The sequence below is a fragment of the Coccidioides posadasii genome, chromosome 2 (assembly GCF_018416015.2).
Source record: "Coccidioides posadasii str. Silveira chromosome 2, complete sequence".
Lineage (NCBI taxonomy): Eukaryota > Fungi > Ascomycota > Eurotiomycetes > Onygenales > Onygenaceae > Coccidioides > Coccidioides posadasii.
Window position 1 is genome coordinate 4,660,205 of NC_089408.1, and position 14,796 is coordinate 4,675,000.

Sequence of the window (14,796 nt, forward strand, 5' to 3'; positions counted from 1 at the left end):
GGGTTTCGAGTTGGCGGACGTCGAGGCCGGAGATCTGCTACGCTAACCAAAAGCGGCTTAGCCTTCCCCCGCCACCGCCCAAGAAGGCGCATCCATCGCTGCCGAGCCCCAAAAGGAGACGCATCGAGTTTCGACCCGCCGTTCCTCCTGGCGATTCACACTTCCACCTGGTGTTCACTCGCAGGTGTGCTGGGAATAGTGTTAAATACAGGTGTCTGGAAACCTCTTTTTTTTTTTTTCCTTTTTCAGATAAATATCAGTGTTTCCGACTGCGTCCAGTTCCTTGACTAACCAGCTTAATAACCTTCCCCTCTCCCTCCTCACAACACTTCTGCCTGCGCATACGGACATACAACCTAGCACAAAATGAGAAAGTTGGGCTTCGGTAAAAAAGGCGAAGACGGAGACGATGACAATAGAAGAGCCCTTTTTGGCTCAAGGTCAAAGGCGAAAAGCCCAGCTCCCCAGTCAAACCCCTATGCCCAAACCCCCGGATATTCCGACCCCTATACGGAGGCAAAATCAAAGCTCTATGGCAATCCCCAATCTCAGCCCAGTGATAACGGACAATCTGGAGGGCCAAAACGTGATTACGGCGGTGTAAACCAGCCCCCGAATCAAATGGGAGGTGGTTATGGTCCAGGGAAACAGAGCGTCCAAGGAGGGTACGGGAGAGACAGATATGGAGGCAGCGATAATACAGGCGGAGGTTCTAGATACGGCCCTGGAGGCTATGGTGGCCTTGGAAATGCGGACCCTAATGCCGGAGACGATAATAGAAATGCCCTGTTCGGAGATGCTCGCCAGCGATTCCAGGAACGACAACAGCAGCAGGACAATACCCGTCCTCCCCCATATAGCGCTCATGCTGGAGCTGAGAACGAGAGCGGTGCTCCCGGCACTACATCTGGAGGCTACGGTGCTTATCAAGACAGACAACTCACGGCCGAAGAGGAAGAAGAAGAGGACGTCCAGGCCATAAAACAAGAAATTCGCTTTATGAAACAGCAAGATGTCTCCTCTACTCGCAACGCTCTCCGTGTGGCTGCGGAAGCCGAAGAAACTGGTCGCAGTACTCTTGCTCGTCTAGGTGCTCAAGGTGAACGAATCCACAACACCGAAAAAAATCTCGATCTTGCAGCAAACCAGAACCGGATCGCCGATGAAAAATCTCGTGAGCTCAAGAAACTCAACAAGAGCATGTTTGCTATGCATGTTTCGAACCCGTTCACAAGCGCAGAGCGTCGCAGGGCTCGCGATGAAGCGATCATTAGTCGCCACCGGGACGAGCGATTCCAACGAGAAGAAACGCGGCTAGCTGCATTCCGAACGGAGCAGCGTTTGGGTCAGACTTTCAAGGAGATGGAGAAGCAGGGCCATTCCGCGACGTCAAAGACGAAAACTAATCTTGCGGAACGCTCAAAATACCAGTTTGAGCAAGACAGTGAAGATGACGAGATGGAGAACGAGATCGACTCTAATCTTGATGCTCTTCATGGTGCTGCAGTGAGACTGAATGGTCTCGCCAGAGCTACTGGGAGAGAACTTGAGGAGCAGAACAAACGCTTGGATGTTATTATGGGCAAGGTGCGTATCTCTTTCGATGCGTCTCCCGTGCTCTCTATACTAATAGCTCATTCCTACAGAGTGACTCTGTGGACGACCAAATCCATATGAACCGCGCCCGGCTGGACCGGATTCGTTAAACGCGGCAAATGTCTTTCTGTTCTATTTCAAGCAACATAGGTCCCGGCGTATAGGCTTCTATCTACATTAGTACCAGTCCGACTTTATTACATATCAAGAGACCCACCCTCTAGGTCTATGCCTGGGTAGTAAACCCTTTCATTGATATTGTAACCCTTCAGTATCGTCCTCGTTTTCTGCATTATACGGATATATCGATCGATCTACATACAATAGAGACTTGCTGGAAACGATGCTAAACTTAATCACTCTTCTCCCTTGAAAGTAGTCGCTTCTTCAGCACAAATTAGTATGTTTAATGCTATACATGCTTGGCTGCTTAGGTTCTCAAACAAGTCATATTCGAATAGGCTATTATTCGGCGCCAGAGTCCAGTTTCCAAAAAGCATAATTGATTGAAATGCCTCGGGCCTGTCTCGCATAATAGTCATGTGAACAACCAAATATTAAATCTCTTCCAAACGAAGCTCATCTACAAAGGTGGAATACTACAAATGACCAACAAATTTCCTTTTTCCATCATATAAGAAAGGCTCCAGGCTCATAATTACGTCGCACCATGCCATAAATCCCATGGCCACTCGACTCATTTGACCGGCTAACATATTCGGCTATGCCGGAATCGCGTTTAGTATCTCATCCAGCATGGTATTGGCCCAATCAATATCGGTGCTCGTATCTATCTCATCTGGAAAATTCATATCTTCCATACTTTGCATACAACCAAGATCCAAAAAGTCAATGTTAATGTCCTGTACGTCCTGGTAGTGTGGAGGTGAGGACGGTTGCTGTGAATCATGCGGCTGTATGGGAGACGATTCACGCTTCTCTTGAGCTTCATTGGTTGAACCAAACTGCTCAGGGCCCCAGGACGGTGACGTAGCTTGAGTGGACGGCATCTCCGCCTTTGTCAGAGTATCAATCACGGCGCTATCGTCAGTGTTGACCTTAGGTGAAGTCGAGTCTGTAGAGGACAGTGGCTGATCATTGTTCTGCTTCTGTTCTCCTGGGTCTTCCTTTGGAGTATGGGCGGCCATCTCCTGGCTTAGTGTCTTGTCTGGATAAGTGGAGTGTGTAATAGCTTTCACTGGTAATTCTCGGACAAGGATTGGGAGGTCGCTGTCCTGTGGATATCTGCCCCGTGCAAGGGCGTAATCAAGAGTAAGGGACAGGCGCAAATAGAATCGCGGCTGTCGAATAAATACTTCTGCCCAACCCCTTGTTTCTTGACCAACGTTCGGGTCGTCACCTATACATGTCGTGGTTAGGATACTCCCAGAAATCCTGCGTGACATGGTTACCCACCTTCCAACGGTTTTTCAAGAATGGAGAGATTCTGAGCCTCCGCAAACTGGAGAATCTCGCGTATGTACACCGCAACATCGTCGGTTCCATCGTATCGACTTCGATACAATTGCATGACTTCCGCGTAGTATCGTAATCGTCGTTTCCTCGTGGCGGACTGCGATGCAGATCCCGAAAGTTTCACGTCAAGTGCATTTAAAACAAGAGGTAAAGCCGTATAAGCAATGCTGGAAAGAGATTTCAGTACGTATTATACAATAAATGTTGTTTTGCAAGCACCACGCGAAAGGCGCGGACACGTTTATCATGGCACTTACGCGCTGATAGGAAGATGGCATGCCACGCCGTGGGCTAGCAGCCGTTTCACGGATTTGGTTATGCCCAAGGCTGAGCTCTCCAAGTCATCCCTAAGAGCTTGAAGGCGATTCTCATACGAGTCCAGTACCAAATCTGAATTGGCTTCGAGTAGCAATGCTTCATAATGGCATAAAGCAACACGCGCGGCACTAGATATTAAGTCATCAGGTGTCGCGTCAATTACCAAGGTTATGGAATGGGTGGACATACTGATAGTACATATTCGTTAACTCGGAATAAAGTATGACAGACTCGTGTGGTTTTTTTTGGCCATGGAAGGGGGCAAATGCCGCTTTGGCGTCTCGAGCCCAGTGTGCTAAATTTTCTCTAAATCCGACAACATCAGCAACACTGGCTTCAAGTTCTGTCTCTGTCATGGGCGGCGGCTGCGTAAAGCCGTTTGCGGTGTAAACAGTTGCCACTACGTCTGTGAGGACCATTGCGAGTTGGCACTGTAGGTTCAAGACTTTTGCAAGATGGCGTTTCGTTTCAACGTTGTAGACCTCGGAGCAGTACATCTCCTCCTGCATATCTCGCTCATCCATACAGTCTAGTGACAAGTCAAAATTAGGTGGAGCTATCTGGAGATGCCGACGCAGCCCTAGAGGCAGGATTCTGTCACGCAGCAGAATGGACCACCATAGCCTCTTCTTCGTATTGCGGAGCGGATCATCGTGATTCAGTTTGTGGTAATTGTGTGCTTCCAAAAGCAGCGCGTTTTGAATTGCACTAGTGAGCCACAAGCTACCCGCATGGCGATTCACCGATGAACTTTGATAAGTGAGTAACACAGAGCCTTGCGCCTTGTATAACACATTATGCTCAGCATTGAGATTATAAAGCAACTACAGAGAAAAAGTCGATATTAGCCTAGGCAAATTAATTAGATTTCATAAACAATTACCTTTGCGCGGTCATATAATATATTTCTCGCAGTGCGAGTATCCGGGAATCCGGCTGCATTGATAACTTGAAACGGAACAAACTAGGAGCCAGAACCATGTTAGCTAGGTACAAGGTGGGGAGAATACAGAGAACAAATGCCATACCGCACAACTCGCAAATAACATCGCTTGGAACACAAATAGCGATATGGTATGAGGCTTTCGCGAGTGGCCAGGTCGGTTATAGTAAGACCTCCAAAAGTCCCCCTCGTGGATCACCGGGAGGCATGGGTGCACGTGCAGAAAGTATTGCCGGACAAACTCATCTAATATCGGAGACGCGGGGACATGTAGAGAACCCTTCAGTTCTAAATATCTGACATCTTCGGCCGGCAGCGTTGGGAGATCACTCAGCTCCAAGAAGCGGTAAAATGAAAAAACAACGTTTGAGTTATGACGTGGAGCATCAATTGCGGTTGGAAGTATAAATTTAGGAATCTGAGCCTCGAGAGTAGCGAAGGTTTCAAAGGGAATTTCCCCTGTATACCATTAGAACAGGGCCTATTGACAGAAAATGGACGGGTCTTTATTATCAACAGAAATCGAGAACAAAAGTTCCACAGTGGAAAATACATACGCGCTTCCCACAAATTAGGACCGAATTGATTTTGCCGTGCTGGACCCGCGAACCGAGATATGTCTGGAATTTGAATTATCTTTTGCGCCGGTTGTAGACCTGCGTTACTATTCGGTTTATGAACTAGGGCATTGGGTAAGGCTGTATCGGCTCTCGGGGGTATTTTTACTCCACGCCTGATAAATGTGAACTGTAAGCTTAAAATATTTAAATACCCGGTATATATGAGCTCGAGGAAAGAGGCATTTATAGACACTAGAATGCAAACTTGAGATTTGGAGGTGGATGATAACGATAGGACTCACCCCCTGCCTGAACTTGCACGAATAGCACACTCATGGCCATCAAGGCGACAATTTGTACATGGATTCCCGTGAATCGAAACATCGCAGCGGACCTTGCGCTCATGGCACCATGTACACGCCATACGCGCCCGCTTTCGGGGCCTCTGTGAAGGGTCCATATTCGGAATCGCCAAATGGAAACAAGTCGACTTGTTGGGGAATGCGATGATACTTAATCTCTTTGCGTTTGTCACTGGGCTTGTTAAGGGGCTGCATCCAAATCTGCGTTGGTTGGGGGGGGGGGGAGGTAAGTAAACAGGAAGAAAATGGATTATGTCGGAGGGTAAGGAATAATAGTGCTGGGGACCTAGGCTCCAGGGCGTGAGCTGAGAAGGTGTCTGACAACATAACAAGAGTGGGGAGCTTCTATAATCCTTATGACCTATTTTAGTAGGTTGCCATAAGATCTTAGCGTCCTACAGAGTTCCCGAGAAATCTCGAATTCAATACATTATCGAAGTCGAGTTCCGAGACCATAAAGGCCGATGATATCTGATTTACCGGGCCATCCGGCCTGCCAGCGGCGTCGCCTGAGACTGCCGTAAAATCAAAGGAAAGACGCCATCAGCCATACCACGGTTGGCTACCAGATGTTTTTATTTTTTGCCTCTCTCGAACGATTAGAAATGGTAGCACACCATTTCAGCTTTTTGAGGGCATTAGGCGACTCCAAGAATCTGGCCTCCGGCTATCGGTATCTTGAACATCCGGAATAATGGACCGAGTCAGTTGTCCATCGTTTAGCTTCGTTGCCAAATCGGTTCGACGAGCATTGCGAGCAACGAAAACCAGTGAATGGGCCATTCGGCATGCTTTCACGGGCAAGGATAAACTGTATTCACGGTGGCGAAAAGAATGATGTCCAACAGCTTCACCGTCAACAGCAGCCCCGTTACTCGAGGCCTTGGAAGAGGAGGCGTGAACAGTGGTTTATCTCAACGTCGTGAGCAAAGCCGAGAAGCCAATGAATAACGACGTAGCGCTCGTTGGCCAATAGAAACCCGGATTTCGCCCCACCCGCACTTCCCCGCATCCCGGAGGCGTAAAAACTAAAATCCGTCGGGGAATCCGGGGAAGAGCCATGTGATTCGATGTGCAGTGAGTTGCACTTCTTTGCTGGTTTGAAGCATTCAGACCATTAAAAGCCCTTCAGAGGACGAGCCAGTAAGGCTTAAAAGTTTATCATGTCAATGATTGATGCAGTGCTGGTAGTAGGATCATAGAATTAGTGGGATCATCTATACCGGCGGCTGGGCGATTTTTGTGCAATTATGAATGCCCAGAAAGGATGTGTAAACGGGCCTCCAGATCCGACCAAGTTTCAGTTCTTGGGACAGGCATTCGCCATGGCGATTAAGAGGCGAGGATGGTAGCGAATGGCATGATGGGATGTTTGCAAAATCCCGAGGTTTGAGGGGTATTCATGCGCGGTGCAAACAGTTATTCAAGGCCTTCAGATTGAGAGGCCAGTCTGGGTGCATGCTTGCTGCATTTCCTGCTTGTTTTCTCTTGTCTCTTGCTTTTTTTCCTTTGGCTTATTTCCTGCAGATCGGTTTGGTTTGGCTCTTGTCTGGCGGTCAGCCCGAAGCACTTCCAGCCCGCTTACAAAGCATCTGCAAGTAAGTTAGGCTCCAAGTGTCGCTAACTAGCAGCCTGCTACTTCGTCATGGAGGGCACTTTGGGGGAGGAAAAAAAAAATATGAATTAAAGAACATTTTATGGAGAATTGCAGACGGAAATTATCCATAAATATTAAGGCTGCAAAATCCGCATTGCCAGGCATAAATCAACAGCATAAAAATCGTCCTAATATCCGCCCATGCGCTGAACGCGTTGTCAATGGATCACAGGGCAAATTTGATGACCTGCAGCTCTCGACCGGGGTGTTTATAGTTATGCAGACGCCGAAAAAGACACGCCAGCCAACAGCTTGTGCCGAGTTATTGTCAGGGGGGAGGGCTTCCGAACGCGCCATCTCTCGAAGAAAAACAAAATATGTAACCGTGCAGGATCTCTGTGCATGACACCCACAAAAGGATTTATCAGCATGAACATGGGTTGCTTCGTTCCCGTGAGGTGTGTTTTTCTCCTCCATGTATGTATACGGAGTACTCCGTACATCAAACACGATCACAGAGCGAGGCCCTTTTTTTTTTTTTGCCCGCTGATGAGACATTACTTCCTCACATGCGACAGGAATAAGGAGCGTGCAGCTTCTGACACAGCGGGAAATTCTTGGCGCTGACCGCGCGGCTTAACTACTCCGTACACGAAAACCGTAAACTGTCCTATCAACCACCCCGGCATCCAAACCGCCGCGAGCTCGTTTTCTCCTGATCTCGAGAGTCAAGATTTGTTTACGAGGCGTGGTGGTACATCGATCTCGGAAAACCACATCAGGACCCTCGAAAGGCAACGCAGGTACCGACTGGGGTACGTAACATCAAAACAGGGGAAGAGACTTAACCTGGTACGAATACGCGAGAGCAGCACCAGAGGGGAGAGTATGACGCAAGAAGCACAGTAAGCTCGCCTTTGCAAAAATCAAGGATAAGATGAAAATCAATCAAAAATGAAAAAAAAAAAAAAAAAAAAAGAAGGGGAAACGGGGCCTTATACTACCATGCTTGCCGCACAAAGTCTTCAGTAACTACGGAGTATCGAGGAGATAAAGGCTCAAGAAATCAAGAGAAACTTTTCATCCAAGGGTCATCTGTATTTCAATATGCCTACCGAGCTCCGATCCTGTAGCGACAGCGAGCCTATTCATGAAAACAGCACAAAACCAAAATAGCAATCAGCATATCCGAGCCCCAATCAACATATTTCCAGCGCCGAGGTATCTGGCAAAAGGGCAGCCATCCAGATATTGGAAGGAACCAAAAAGAGCCAACGATGAAAAACGAGTGAGACAAAACCCAACCAAGTGCAGTCATGCTCAATGGCATGTAAAAAAGCGATGGACCCTGATCTAGCGAGGGGGGGTATATAGGCATATAAATCAATGGGATATCATGAGTGAAAACAAATGGGGTCGTCAATACCAATCCATAGGGTGGAAGAGAAAGGAAAGCGTTGCACTCTATCCGAGATATGAAAAGGAAGAAAAAAAGCCGCCAGTGTGTAAGATGGTGTCTGGAATTGATCCAGTGCCGCCTGTTTTTGCCATATATACCTCCTTAAAATATGAGAAAAAGAAAAAAAGGGGGAGGAAGAAACAGTATCTCGACGGCGGGTATCAGACGTGCTGCAATCTTATATCACTGCTCAAAATCGGGTATAAGAAAGAAAAATAAGGGGGTAGGCGAAAGAAAAGGCAAAACAAAAAAGAAAAAAAAAAAAAAAAAAAAAAAAAAAAAAAAAGGTATAGTACAAGGTTATTAGTGACATAAAGTCGGGAATCGAACGCAAATCGGTAAACCGTAAATCGCAAGTAGGAGTGTCAAGAGGCGGACGCTAAATAGGGCGGATCAAGAATCGCTATATGTGAAGCTTTCTATATGTCGTCAAAAAGCCATTGGGAAATGTCAAATACGCAAAAGTCTTATCAGGCCTCTTCCTCAGGCGAGCCAGACTCTTTGTCATTTTTGTGCACCTTTTTGTGACGTCGTAGGTTCGATACAACTGAAAAATGTCTTCCGCAACCCTCAACTTCGCAGGCATATGCTGTAATCTCAAATGTTAGTTTTCAAGTTATACAGCATGGATATTTGCTGCATTAACTTACGTTTTTCACCTGTGTGACTGTACATATGCGTTTGCAGTGAGGACGGGCGAGTGAATCGCTTGTCGCAAACTTTGCATTTGTGCTTCTTCTGCGTGTTTGATGGCACTTTGGAGCTGAACTGGCCCATCATGGACTGCGGAGGAAGAGCACCAGCCAAAAGGCCAGACGGTCGGGGCAACGTCCTTGATAGTCCGTCATAGGAATCCGAAGTTGTAGAACTGTAATCTGTGACAGACGAGTCCACGGAAACAACAGATGCACTGTAGTATGGATAATTGTTTGCTGAAGAAATGGATGACGCAGATGAATGTGTTGATGGAAAGCCGTATGAGTCCACGGAGCCACGAGAGCTGCGAGGACCATAGATAGCGCGAGGCGTGAGGTCCTGGCTCAAAGCAACCATGCCTCGACTCGCATCAAGGGCATCGCTGAAGGTCACTTGCGGTGGCTGTGTCGCATGCGGAGAAGTCTCGTTCCTATTTCAGTACGAATGAGTTTTGAATCCGAGAAGAGTGACGAAGAATTGCTGAAAAGGACTAACCCTTGATGCACACTCCGCGCCTCCAAGTGCGTTGCATGGTGCGGTGGTGGCGGATGCTGGTGGTGGGGAGGTTGATGTTGGTGCTGTTGTTGTTGCTGCTGCTGGTGCATATGCAGCGACTGCGCGTATTCCAGGGACGAATAGTTTGCAGGTGTGAAAGATGCCATCTGCGGTGCAGTCGTGCAGGGCTGTGACTGCTCGAAGGTGGTCCGGGGAAGCTCTGTGGGTAGTACGACGAGTTCCGAGCCACCATATCCCACACTATTGTAGTTTCCGCCGTGAACCATTGCCGGCGCAGAGACCTGCCCGTTTGCATAGGAGACAGGAATCGCCGGAGGCCTTGAAGCGTCCTCCCGTTTCATGCCCACTGGATTGGCCGCCACAGCAGGCTGATACACGGAACTTGGCGGGTGCGAGGTGCTGTGTGGAGGCCATCCTTCACCAAAGTGTGGTGGGTTGGCGCGGCTATGATTCTGGTAGACACTATCGTAGCTGAGCCCGCCATACTGGCGACTTCCACTCTCCATAACCATCGTCATCGAGAACAGCGAGTATGGAGACTTTAAAATAATTAAAAAAATAAATAAAAAAAGCCAAAAAGCTGTCGGGATTATTTTAGAGAATGAATGTGCGCTTGTCTCCCAGGTACCAGGAAAGTCACTGAGCAGCTCAAGGCGTGACGACGATCAGATCGACCCCAGCGCAGCAGCTTTGACCTGCTGCTCTCGTGCTCTCAATTTTCGGAGTGGAATCGTCCCTGCTGGCGCCCATGTACAGCCACGAACTTTTCTTAGGCGAAGAACCAGTGAACGTAAATCCCCAAGAGTCCGCAATGCTAACAGCACCCAAAGAGAAGATTGAACCGACACAAGGCGCAAAGATGGGATCGCAAGTGGTTGAACAGAAAGGGAAGAGATTGCTAGGCTGAAATCCGCGATGATGGGCGGATCGGCGTGATTAACGAAGGAAGATCGTGCGGTATGTGTATGTTTATCAGGCACGGATGCTCAATATACAAACAGAATGTTTCAAATGGTGATGGGGGAGGCAAATGGCATTATAATTATTAGGAGTACGTATGTATCGATGGACGGGCTGGGCCGAATGTTTTATGTATGGGAAGGGGGGTGGGAATCGGACCCGGGGAGGCAAAAATAAAAAAAATAAAAGGAAGACCACAACAAGCTGGGAACCAGGAAGAACAAGCAGAACAGGAGAACGCGGCCTGTCAGCAAAGATGCAACGTCTATTTAGACTGGAGTCAATAACGAAAGGCAAGAGGGGGAACGATGATAAAAGAAAGGCGCACGATTCATGGATGGGAGTCGGCTGGATGTAATAAGGACATACCGCTACGAAATTGTGGAGCAACCTGGAGTGATGGAGACTGGTTTTTTTTATTTTTTATTTTTTATTTTTTTTTTTTCCTGTCCCTTTCGATGGGGATAATAGGCTGTCGACTGCTCTTTTTTGGATTTCGATGGGATGCAAGGGAAAAAAGTGAGTTACTTTCCGTACGGAACACCTACGCTGTAACAAGGCCGTCCGTAAGATACCCGTCCGGTAACTTACGCAGCTCAGCAGCGCCGAGCCTTGCACACCTTTTCCATCCCTCCCCATCTCAAAATTGTCGAATTATCTACCAGGGTGTCCAGCACGCTGAAATGTGATCGAAATCTCAGTGCTACTCCACACTGAGAAAATACACACGCACGCATTTCATCGTTACCTACAGGGAGCAAGCACAAGGGCAAAGGCAAAAGACCGAAGTGCGGATTTCACACGAATTGGCTTTTGCGGGTGTTGCAAAAAGAAAGGTAACTCTAAGTTACCTAGCTCCGTCTGTAACCCAGAAATACAGTCTTGATACTCTGGTAACCTCTCTCTCTTCTTCCTCTCCAACTTCCTCTCTGTTGTTCGCGCCAACATCAAGGTTCTTGTCCCAGAGGAGGTGATGTAGATCCTCAGTGGGCAAAAACTCTTTTGAAAGGGGTACTTTTGTTCTTGACCCTTTGTACGGAGTACTTTTTCTTTTTTTTTTTTACCTATTCCCTCTCAACGGGCGCCACTGACAGAAGATGCGTCGAGGGGCGCACATTAGCGTCCATTGGCTCGACAGGGGTAAACCTTTAGAGTTCGGGTTTCTTAAGGGTGTGGGCCCTTCCATCACTTGCATGCTGTGCCCCCAAGAATGGCATAGTGCATATATAAGTGATTCCGTCCTAGATTTCTTTTGTCTGGAAGAGATAACTGGCGAGCCATGGTTGCTGTGTGGAGGGTTTTCTGAGATGTTTTGGGTGAGGTTCTCCATCTGCGGTATGGACGTATACGAAGAGGGGTTGGGAGCAGCTATTCGTCGTGCGCTCTCTGCTCTCGCTCTCTTTTTTTTTTTTTTTTTTTTTTTTTTTCCACTCTGTAGTATCCTCTTTCGGTCGTAGTATAGTTATATACCTACATAACTCCCAGCCCGTGCACAAGTCTTGCTACTTTTTCCCACCAAGGATCAGATTTTAACCCATACGGGACACCTCCCTTCTTCCCCTCCCCGTGCTTTTCCACTTCGCGCATCGAAACCTGATTGAAGAGATCGATATTTTATCAGCCTCGATTCGAGAACATGACCCATTCCATATTATCACAGTTATCAACCAAGATCAATAACCCCCTCTCCGTGTAACAAACCTTTGGACGCAGGGATGCTTTCAATGCACAAGGCTTATTTATTATTGGCTATGGATGCAAAGAATCCGAGCCAAGGCCATTGCAAAAGGACCAACAATCCAGCACGCCTGAGTTCTCCAGACGGGAAACAAGGATACATAACTTGGCTAGCTGGAGGGGACGAGTTTCGCTGATGACGAGTTCATTTCTCCCTCTTCATGAGCCCTGCGGAGATAAAGTGACGAAGATATAGCCTTGCAAACATCTACATGCAACATGGACAAGGTGCTGAGAAGCTCCTTTCCATTTCTTTTCCCCTATTCCTCCCCGAATATCGCCCTCGATAAGCACGGTCAAGCGTTGTCATTCGCGCAATTTCAGGTTGGGCTAAACTGAGTCGAAATTATTGCACCCGCACCGGCGCTGCTTGGATTCAAAGTTCCAAAAAGTGCCACTAGTGGTTAATCCATTTAAGCTTATCTGATTGGCTTCGATAGCTGATGTGATCAGTCACAATTGCCCCCTCCGAAAGGAGAATCAAGCAATCTGGATTTGTCAGATGCATCCAGACTTGCGCCTTGGTCGAGAAGAACCAATCGCAGGAATGGGGAACACCTCGTTCCAAGCAGTTGGCAGTGCTCCTGTCGCAGTGCTACAAAAAAGTAAAATAAAAATTAAAGTATGGACGGAGTACGGAGTAGGTGTGTACGGAAACGACTCGAACACATAAAAACATTGTCCGTCCAAGAGAATTGAGCTCGGCAACCATAACAATACAAACATCTCAAGTGTCTCTGACCAAAAACCTTCAAGAAATCAAGGTTCGCAGGGACTCACAGGCCTCAGATCACAAACAAGGGTATCCCGGCAACTTAGATTTGACATGGGTGATCAAGAGTGGATACCGCTTAACTCACAATGCTGACTTGGCACGAGTACAAGCGTTATGCTCAGCCAGCATCCAAGGACAGAAGCGTGGGGGTCAGTCCTCTGTGGATGTATCTCTCCCGAGACGGCTTCGGGGAGGGACAACGCGCCCTCTTTCCGCCGGGTCTTGCCCAACAGTTTCGAATCTCTGGCGGAGAAGCGGTGGGAATAAGATTTTGTACGTGCTGTACGTGTTGTATGTGGTAAACAAGGAACTTCTGCGAAACGTGTATTTCAGCCAGGCTGACGCACGGTTATTTTTCACGCCTGGCACAGAAAAAAAAAATTTCAGATGAGATGGGCTTTTTTTTTTTTTTTTTTTTTTTTTCTTTCCTTTTTTCCCCCTTGTCGCCACCATGCCAGCCTCTTGAGCTGTCGGCGCGCCGTACATGTTGGGCAGCAAAAAGCAATTCATGTTGGCATTGCTCCGACAGGAAAGGAAACATAACCCAAATCATTAACTAGTGGCGCCGAAAACTTTGAGATACGCCGTGTGAGCCGCCCTTTGGCCCAAACCAAGGTTTGAAAATGGGCGGAATGCGCCAAGGAACCGCCGGATTTGCAGTGCGACGGAATGGGCGCCATTAGCGTCAGGATAGTGCACATCCTGAGAGGCCACTCAGGTCTTGGCTGAGGAAATCGGTCACAGGTCATATCCTCCGCAGCTCCCCGTCTCTCCGCCGAAGAATACGGGAGTCACAGCGAATGGTAGGTTGGCAAAATATCAAGGTGAGATTAGTTTGCAAGATGATTCTATTGGGCTTCACGTGATTATTGCATGATGCACCTTGAGCTCACTACAGGGCATTAGTTGTCACTGTCCCCCGGGGGGGTGTGTTTGGCCAAATTTGCGGCTTCAATTCACGACCGCCTGTCGGAGCATGAAAGCTGCGAGCTATGCCTATCAAGCCATAAAGAAATGTCGGGCATGAAGCGGAAAGATGCAGGCGATGCAGTCGTCTGTCAGGAACAAAGAAGTCAAAACGACTTTTGGGGATGGCTTCCCTCAAACATCTTTCCCCAAAAGTCGCGTTTAAGTCCCACCAAACGGTCTCCAATGGTACGAGCTGAATGCAAGATCGACGTCGACCAAAGCGGCCGCAGGGGCGCTTAACTCTAAAACTGGCGCGGCGGATACTCCGTGCTTGAGTGAGTTTTAAAAAAGCAAGGAATTTCCGGTCCGGTGGGCGAAAGAATACCATCCCCCAAAGGTTCAACGCGATCCCCTGCTCCTACTCTCCTTCTTAAGCTCATCGAGGGAGACAATGTATGGCCAGGCAGAGCCCAGAGCTATCCGTTCACAATTTAAAAAAAAAAAAAAAAGGAAACCTACCGTTCTTGTGACTTGAAATTGGCTATACATGTGGGCCAACCTTTGGAACCGGGATTCCGGCGATATTGTGAACCATTGAGGTCTGAAACCAATAATGATCCCTTAGTGGCTGTATACCGCCACGACAAGTAAGCCCCAGTGACGCAGCAATGGGCACTTGACGAAGCAGGAGGTACATACCTTACTGATGCTGACGAGTCGCCAGCCGGTACCGAGATGAAAGAAGTGCGACAAACCAAGGATGTGAAGCTTGGAGCCTCCTTGTCCATACGGGGGACTCCGATAAAAGGCATATCTTTCCAGCTTGCCGACAACAGCTGCCGGCAATCGTCAAGCCTGGCGGCGCCACCTGGAGAGACTCGGGGAGGACCTC

The 14,796-nt window shown here is 48.1% G+C and overlaps 3 protein-coding genes across 3 annotated transcripts; 1 reads left to right on the forward strand and 2 right to left on the reverse strand.

The window, feature by feature from the left end:
* The first annotated feature begins 166 nt into the window (after nucleotides 1-166).
* On the forward strand, nucleotides 167-1,941 carry SEC9 (Protein transport protein S9 plasma membrane t-SNARE). The gene is made up of 2 exons (XM_003071586.2): nucleotides 167-1,587; nucleotides 1,647-1,941. The coding sequence occupies exons 1-2, from the start codon at nucleotides 367-369 to the stop codon at nucleotides 1,704-1,706; spliced, it is 1,281 nt and encodes a 426-aa protein (XP_003071632.2). The 5' UTR covers nucleotides 167-366; the 3' UTR covers nucleotides 1,707-1,941.
* Nucleotides 1,942-2,066: 125 nt separating this feature from the next.
* D8B26_003962 (uncharacterized protein) lies at nucleotides 2,067-5,464 on the reverse strand. The gene is made up of 8 exons (XM_066124322.1): nucleotides 5,196-5,464; nucleotides 4,891-5,066; nucleotides 4,419-4,792; nucleotides 4,274-4,354; nucleotides 3,580-4,214; nucleotides 3,330-3,518; nucleotides 3,013-3,239; nucleotides 2,067-2,956 (listed from the first exon to the last, which is right to left on the reverse strand). Exons 1-8 carry the CDS (start codon nucleotides 5,351-5,353, stop codon nucleotides 2,319-2,321), a joined length of 2,478 nt encoding a protein of 825 aa, XP_065980402.1. The 5' UTR covers nucleotides 5,354-5,464; the 3' UTR covers nucleotides 2,067-2,318.
* A 3,110-nt stretch (nucleotides 5,465-8,574) lies between these two features.
* Nucleotides 8,575-10,901, reverse strand: D8B26_003963 (uncharacterized protein). Its single transcript, XM_003071584.2, has 3 exons — nucleotides 9,503-10,901; nucleotides 8,962-9,437; nucleotides 8,575-8,900 (listed from the first exon to the last, which is right to left on the reverse strand). Exons 1-3 carry the CDS (start codon nucleotides 10,039-10,041, stop codon nucleotides 8,782-8,784), a joined length of 1,134 nt encoding a protein of 377 aa, XP_003071630.1. The 5' UTR covers nucleotides 10,042-10,901; the 3' UTR covers nucleotides 8,575-8,781.
* Nucleotides 10,902-14,796: the final 3,895 nt, after the last annotated feature.

Excerpts from the sequence above, each read along its gene's own strand:
- SEC9 (XM_003071586.2), top strand. The coding sequence starts at position 367 with ATGAGAAAGTTGGGCTTCGGTAAAAAAGGCGAAGACGGAGACGATGAC. Across the intron at positions 1,588-1,646 it reads TGGATGTTATTATGGGCAAG|AGTGACTCTGTGGACGACCA; the intron begins GTGCGTATCTCT and ends TCATTCCTACAG.
- D8B26_003962 (XM_066124322.1), bottom strand. The coding sequence starts at position 5,353 with ATGGACCCTTCACAGAGGCCCCGAAAGCGGGCGCGTATGGCGTGTACA. Across the intron at positions 5,067-5,195 it reads CGTGCAAGTTCAGGCAGGGG|GCGTGGAGTAAAAATACCCC; the intron begins GTGAGTCCTATC and ends CACATTTATCAG. Across the intron at positions 4,355-4,418 it reads TGTTATTTGCGAGTTGTGCG|TTTGTTCCGTTTCAAGTTAT; the intron begins GTATGGCATTTG and ends TCTGGCTCCTAG.
- D8B26_003963 (XM_003071584.2), bottom strand. The coding sequence starts at position 10,041 with ATGACGATGGTTATGGAGAGTGGAAGTCGCCAGTATGGCGGGCTCAGC. Across the intron at positions 9,438-9,502 it reads GCGCGGAGTGTGCATCAAGG|GAACGAGACTTCTCCGCATG; the intron begins GTTAGTCCTTTT and ends GTACTGAAATAG. Across the intron at positions 8,901-8,961 it reads CAGTCACACAGGTGAAAAAC|CATATGCCTGCGAAGTTGAG; the intron begins GTAAGTTAATGC and ends TTGAGATTACAG.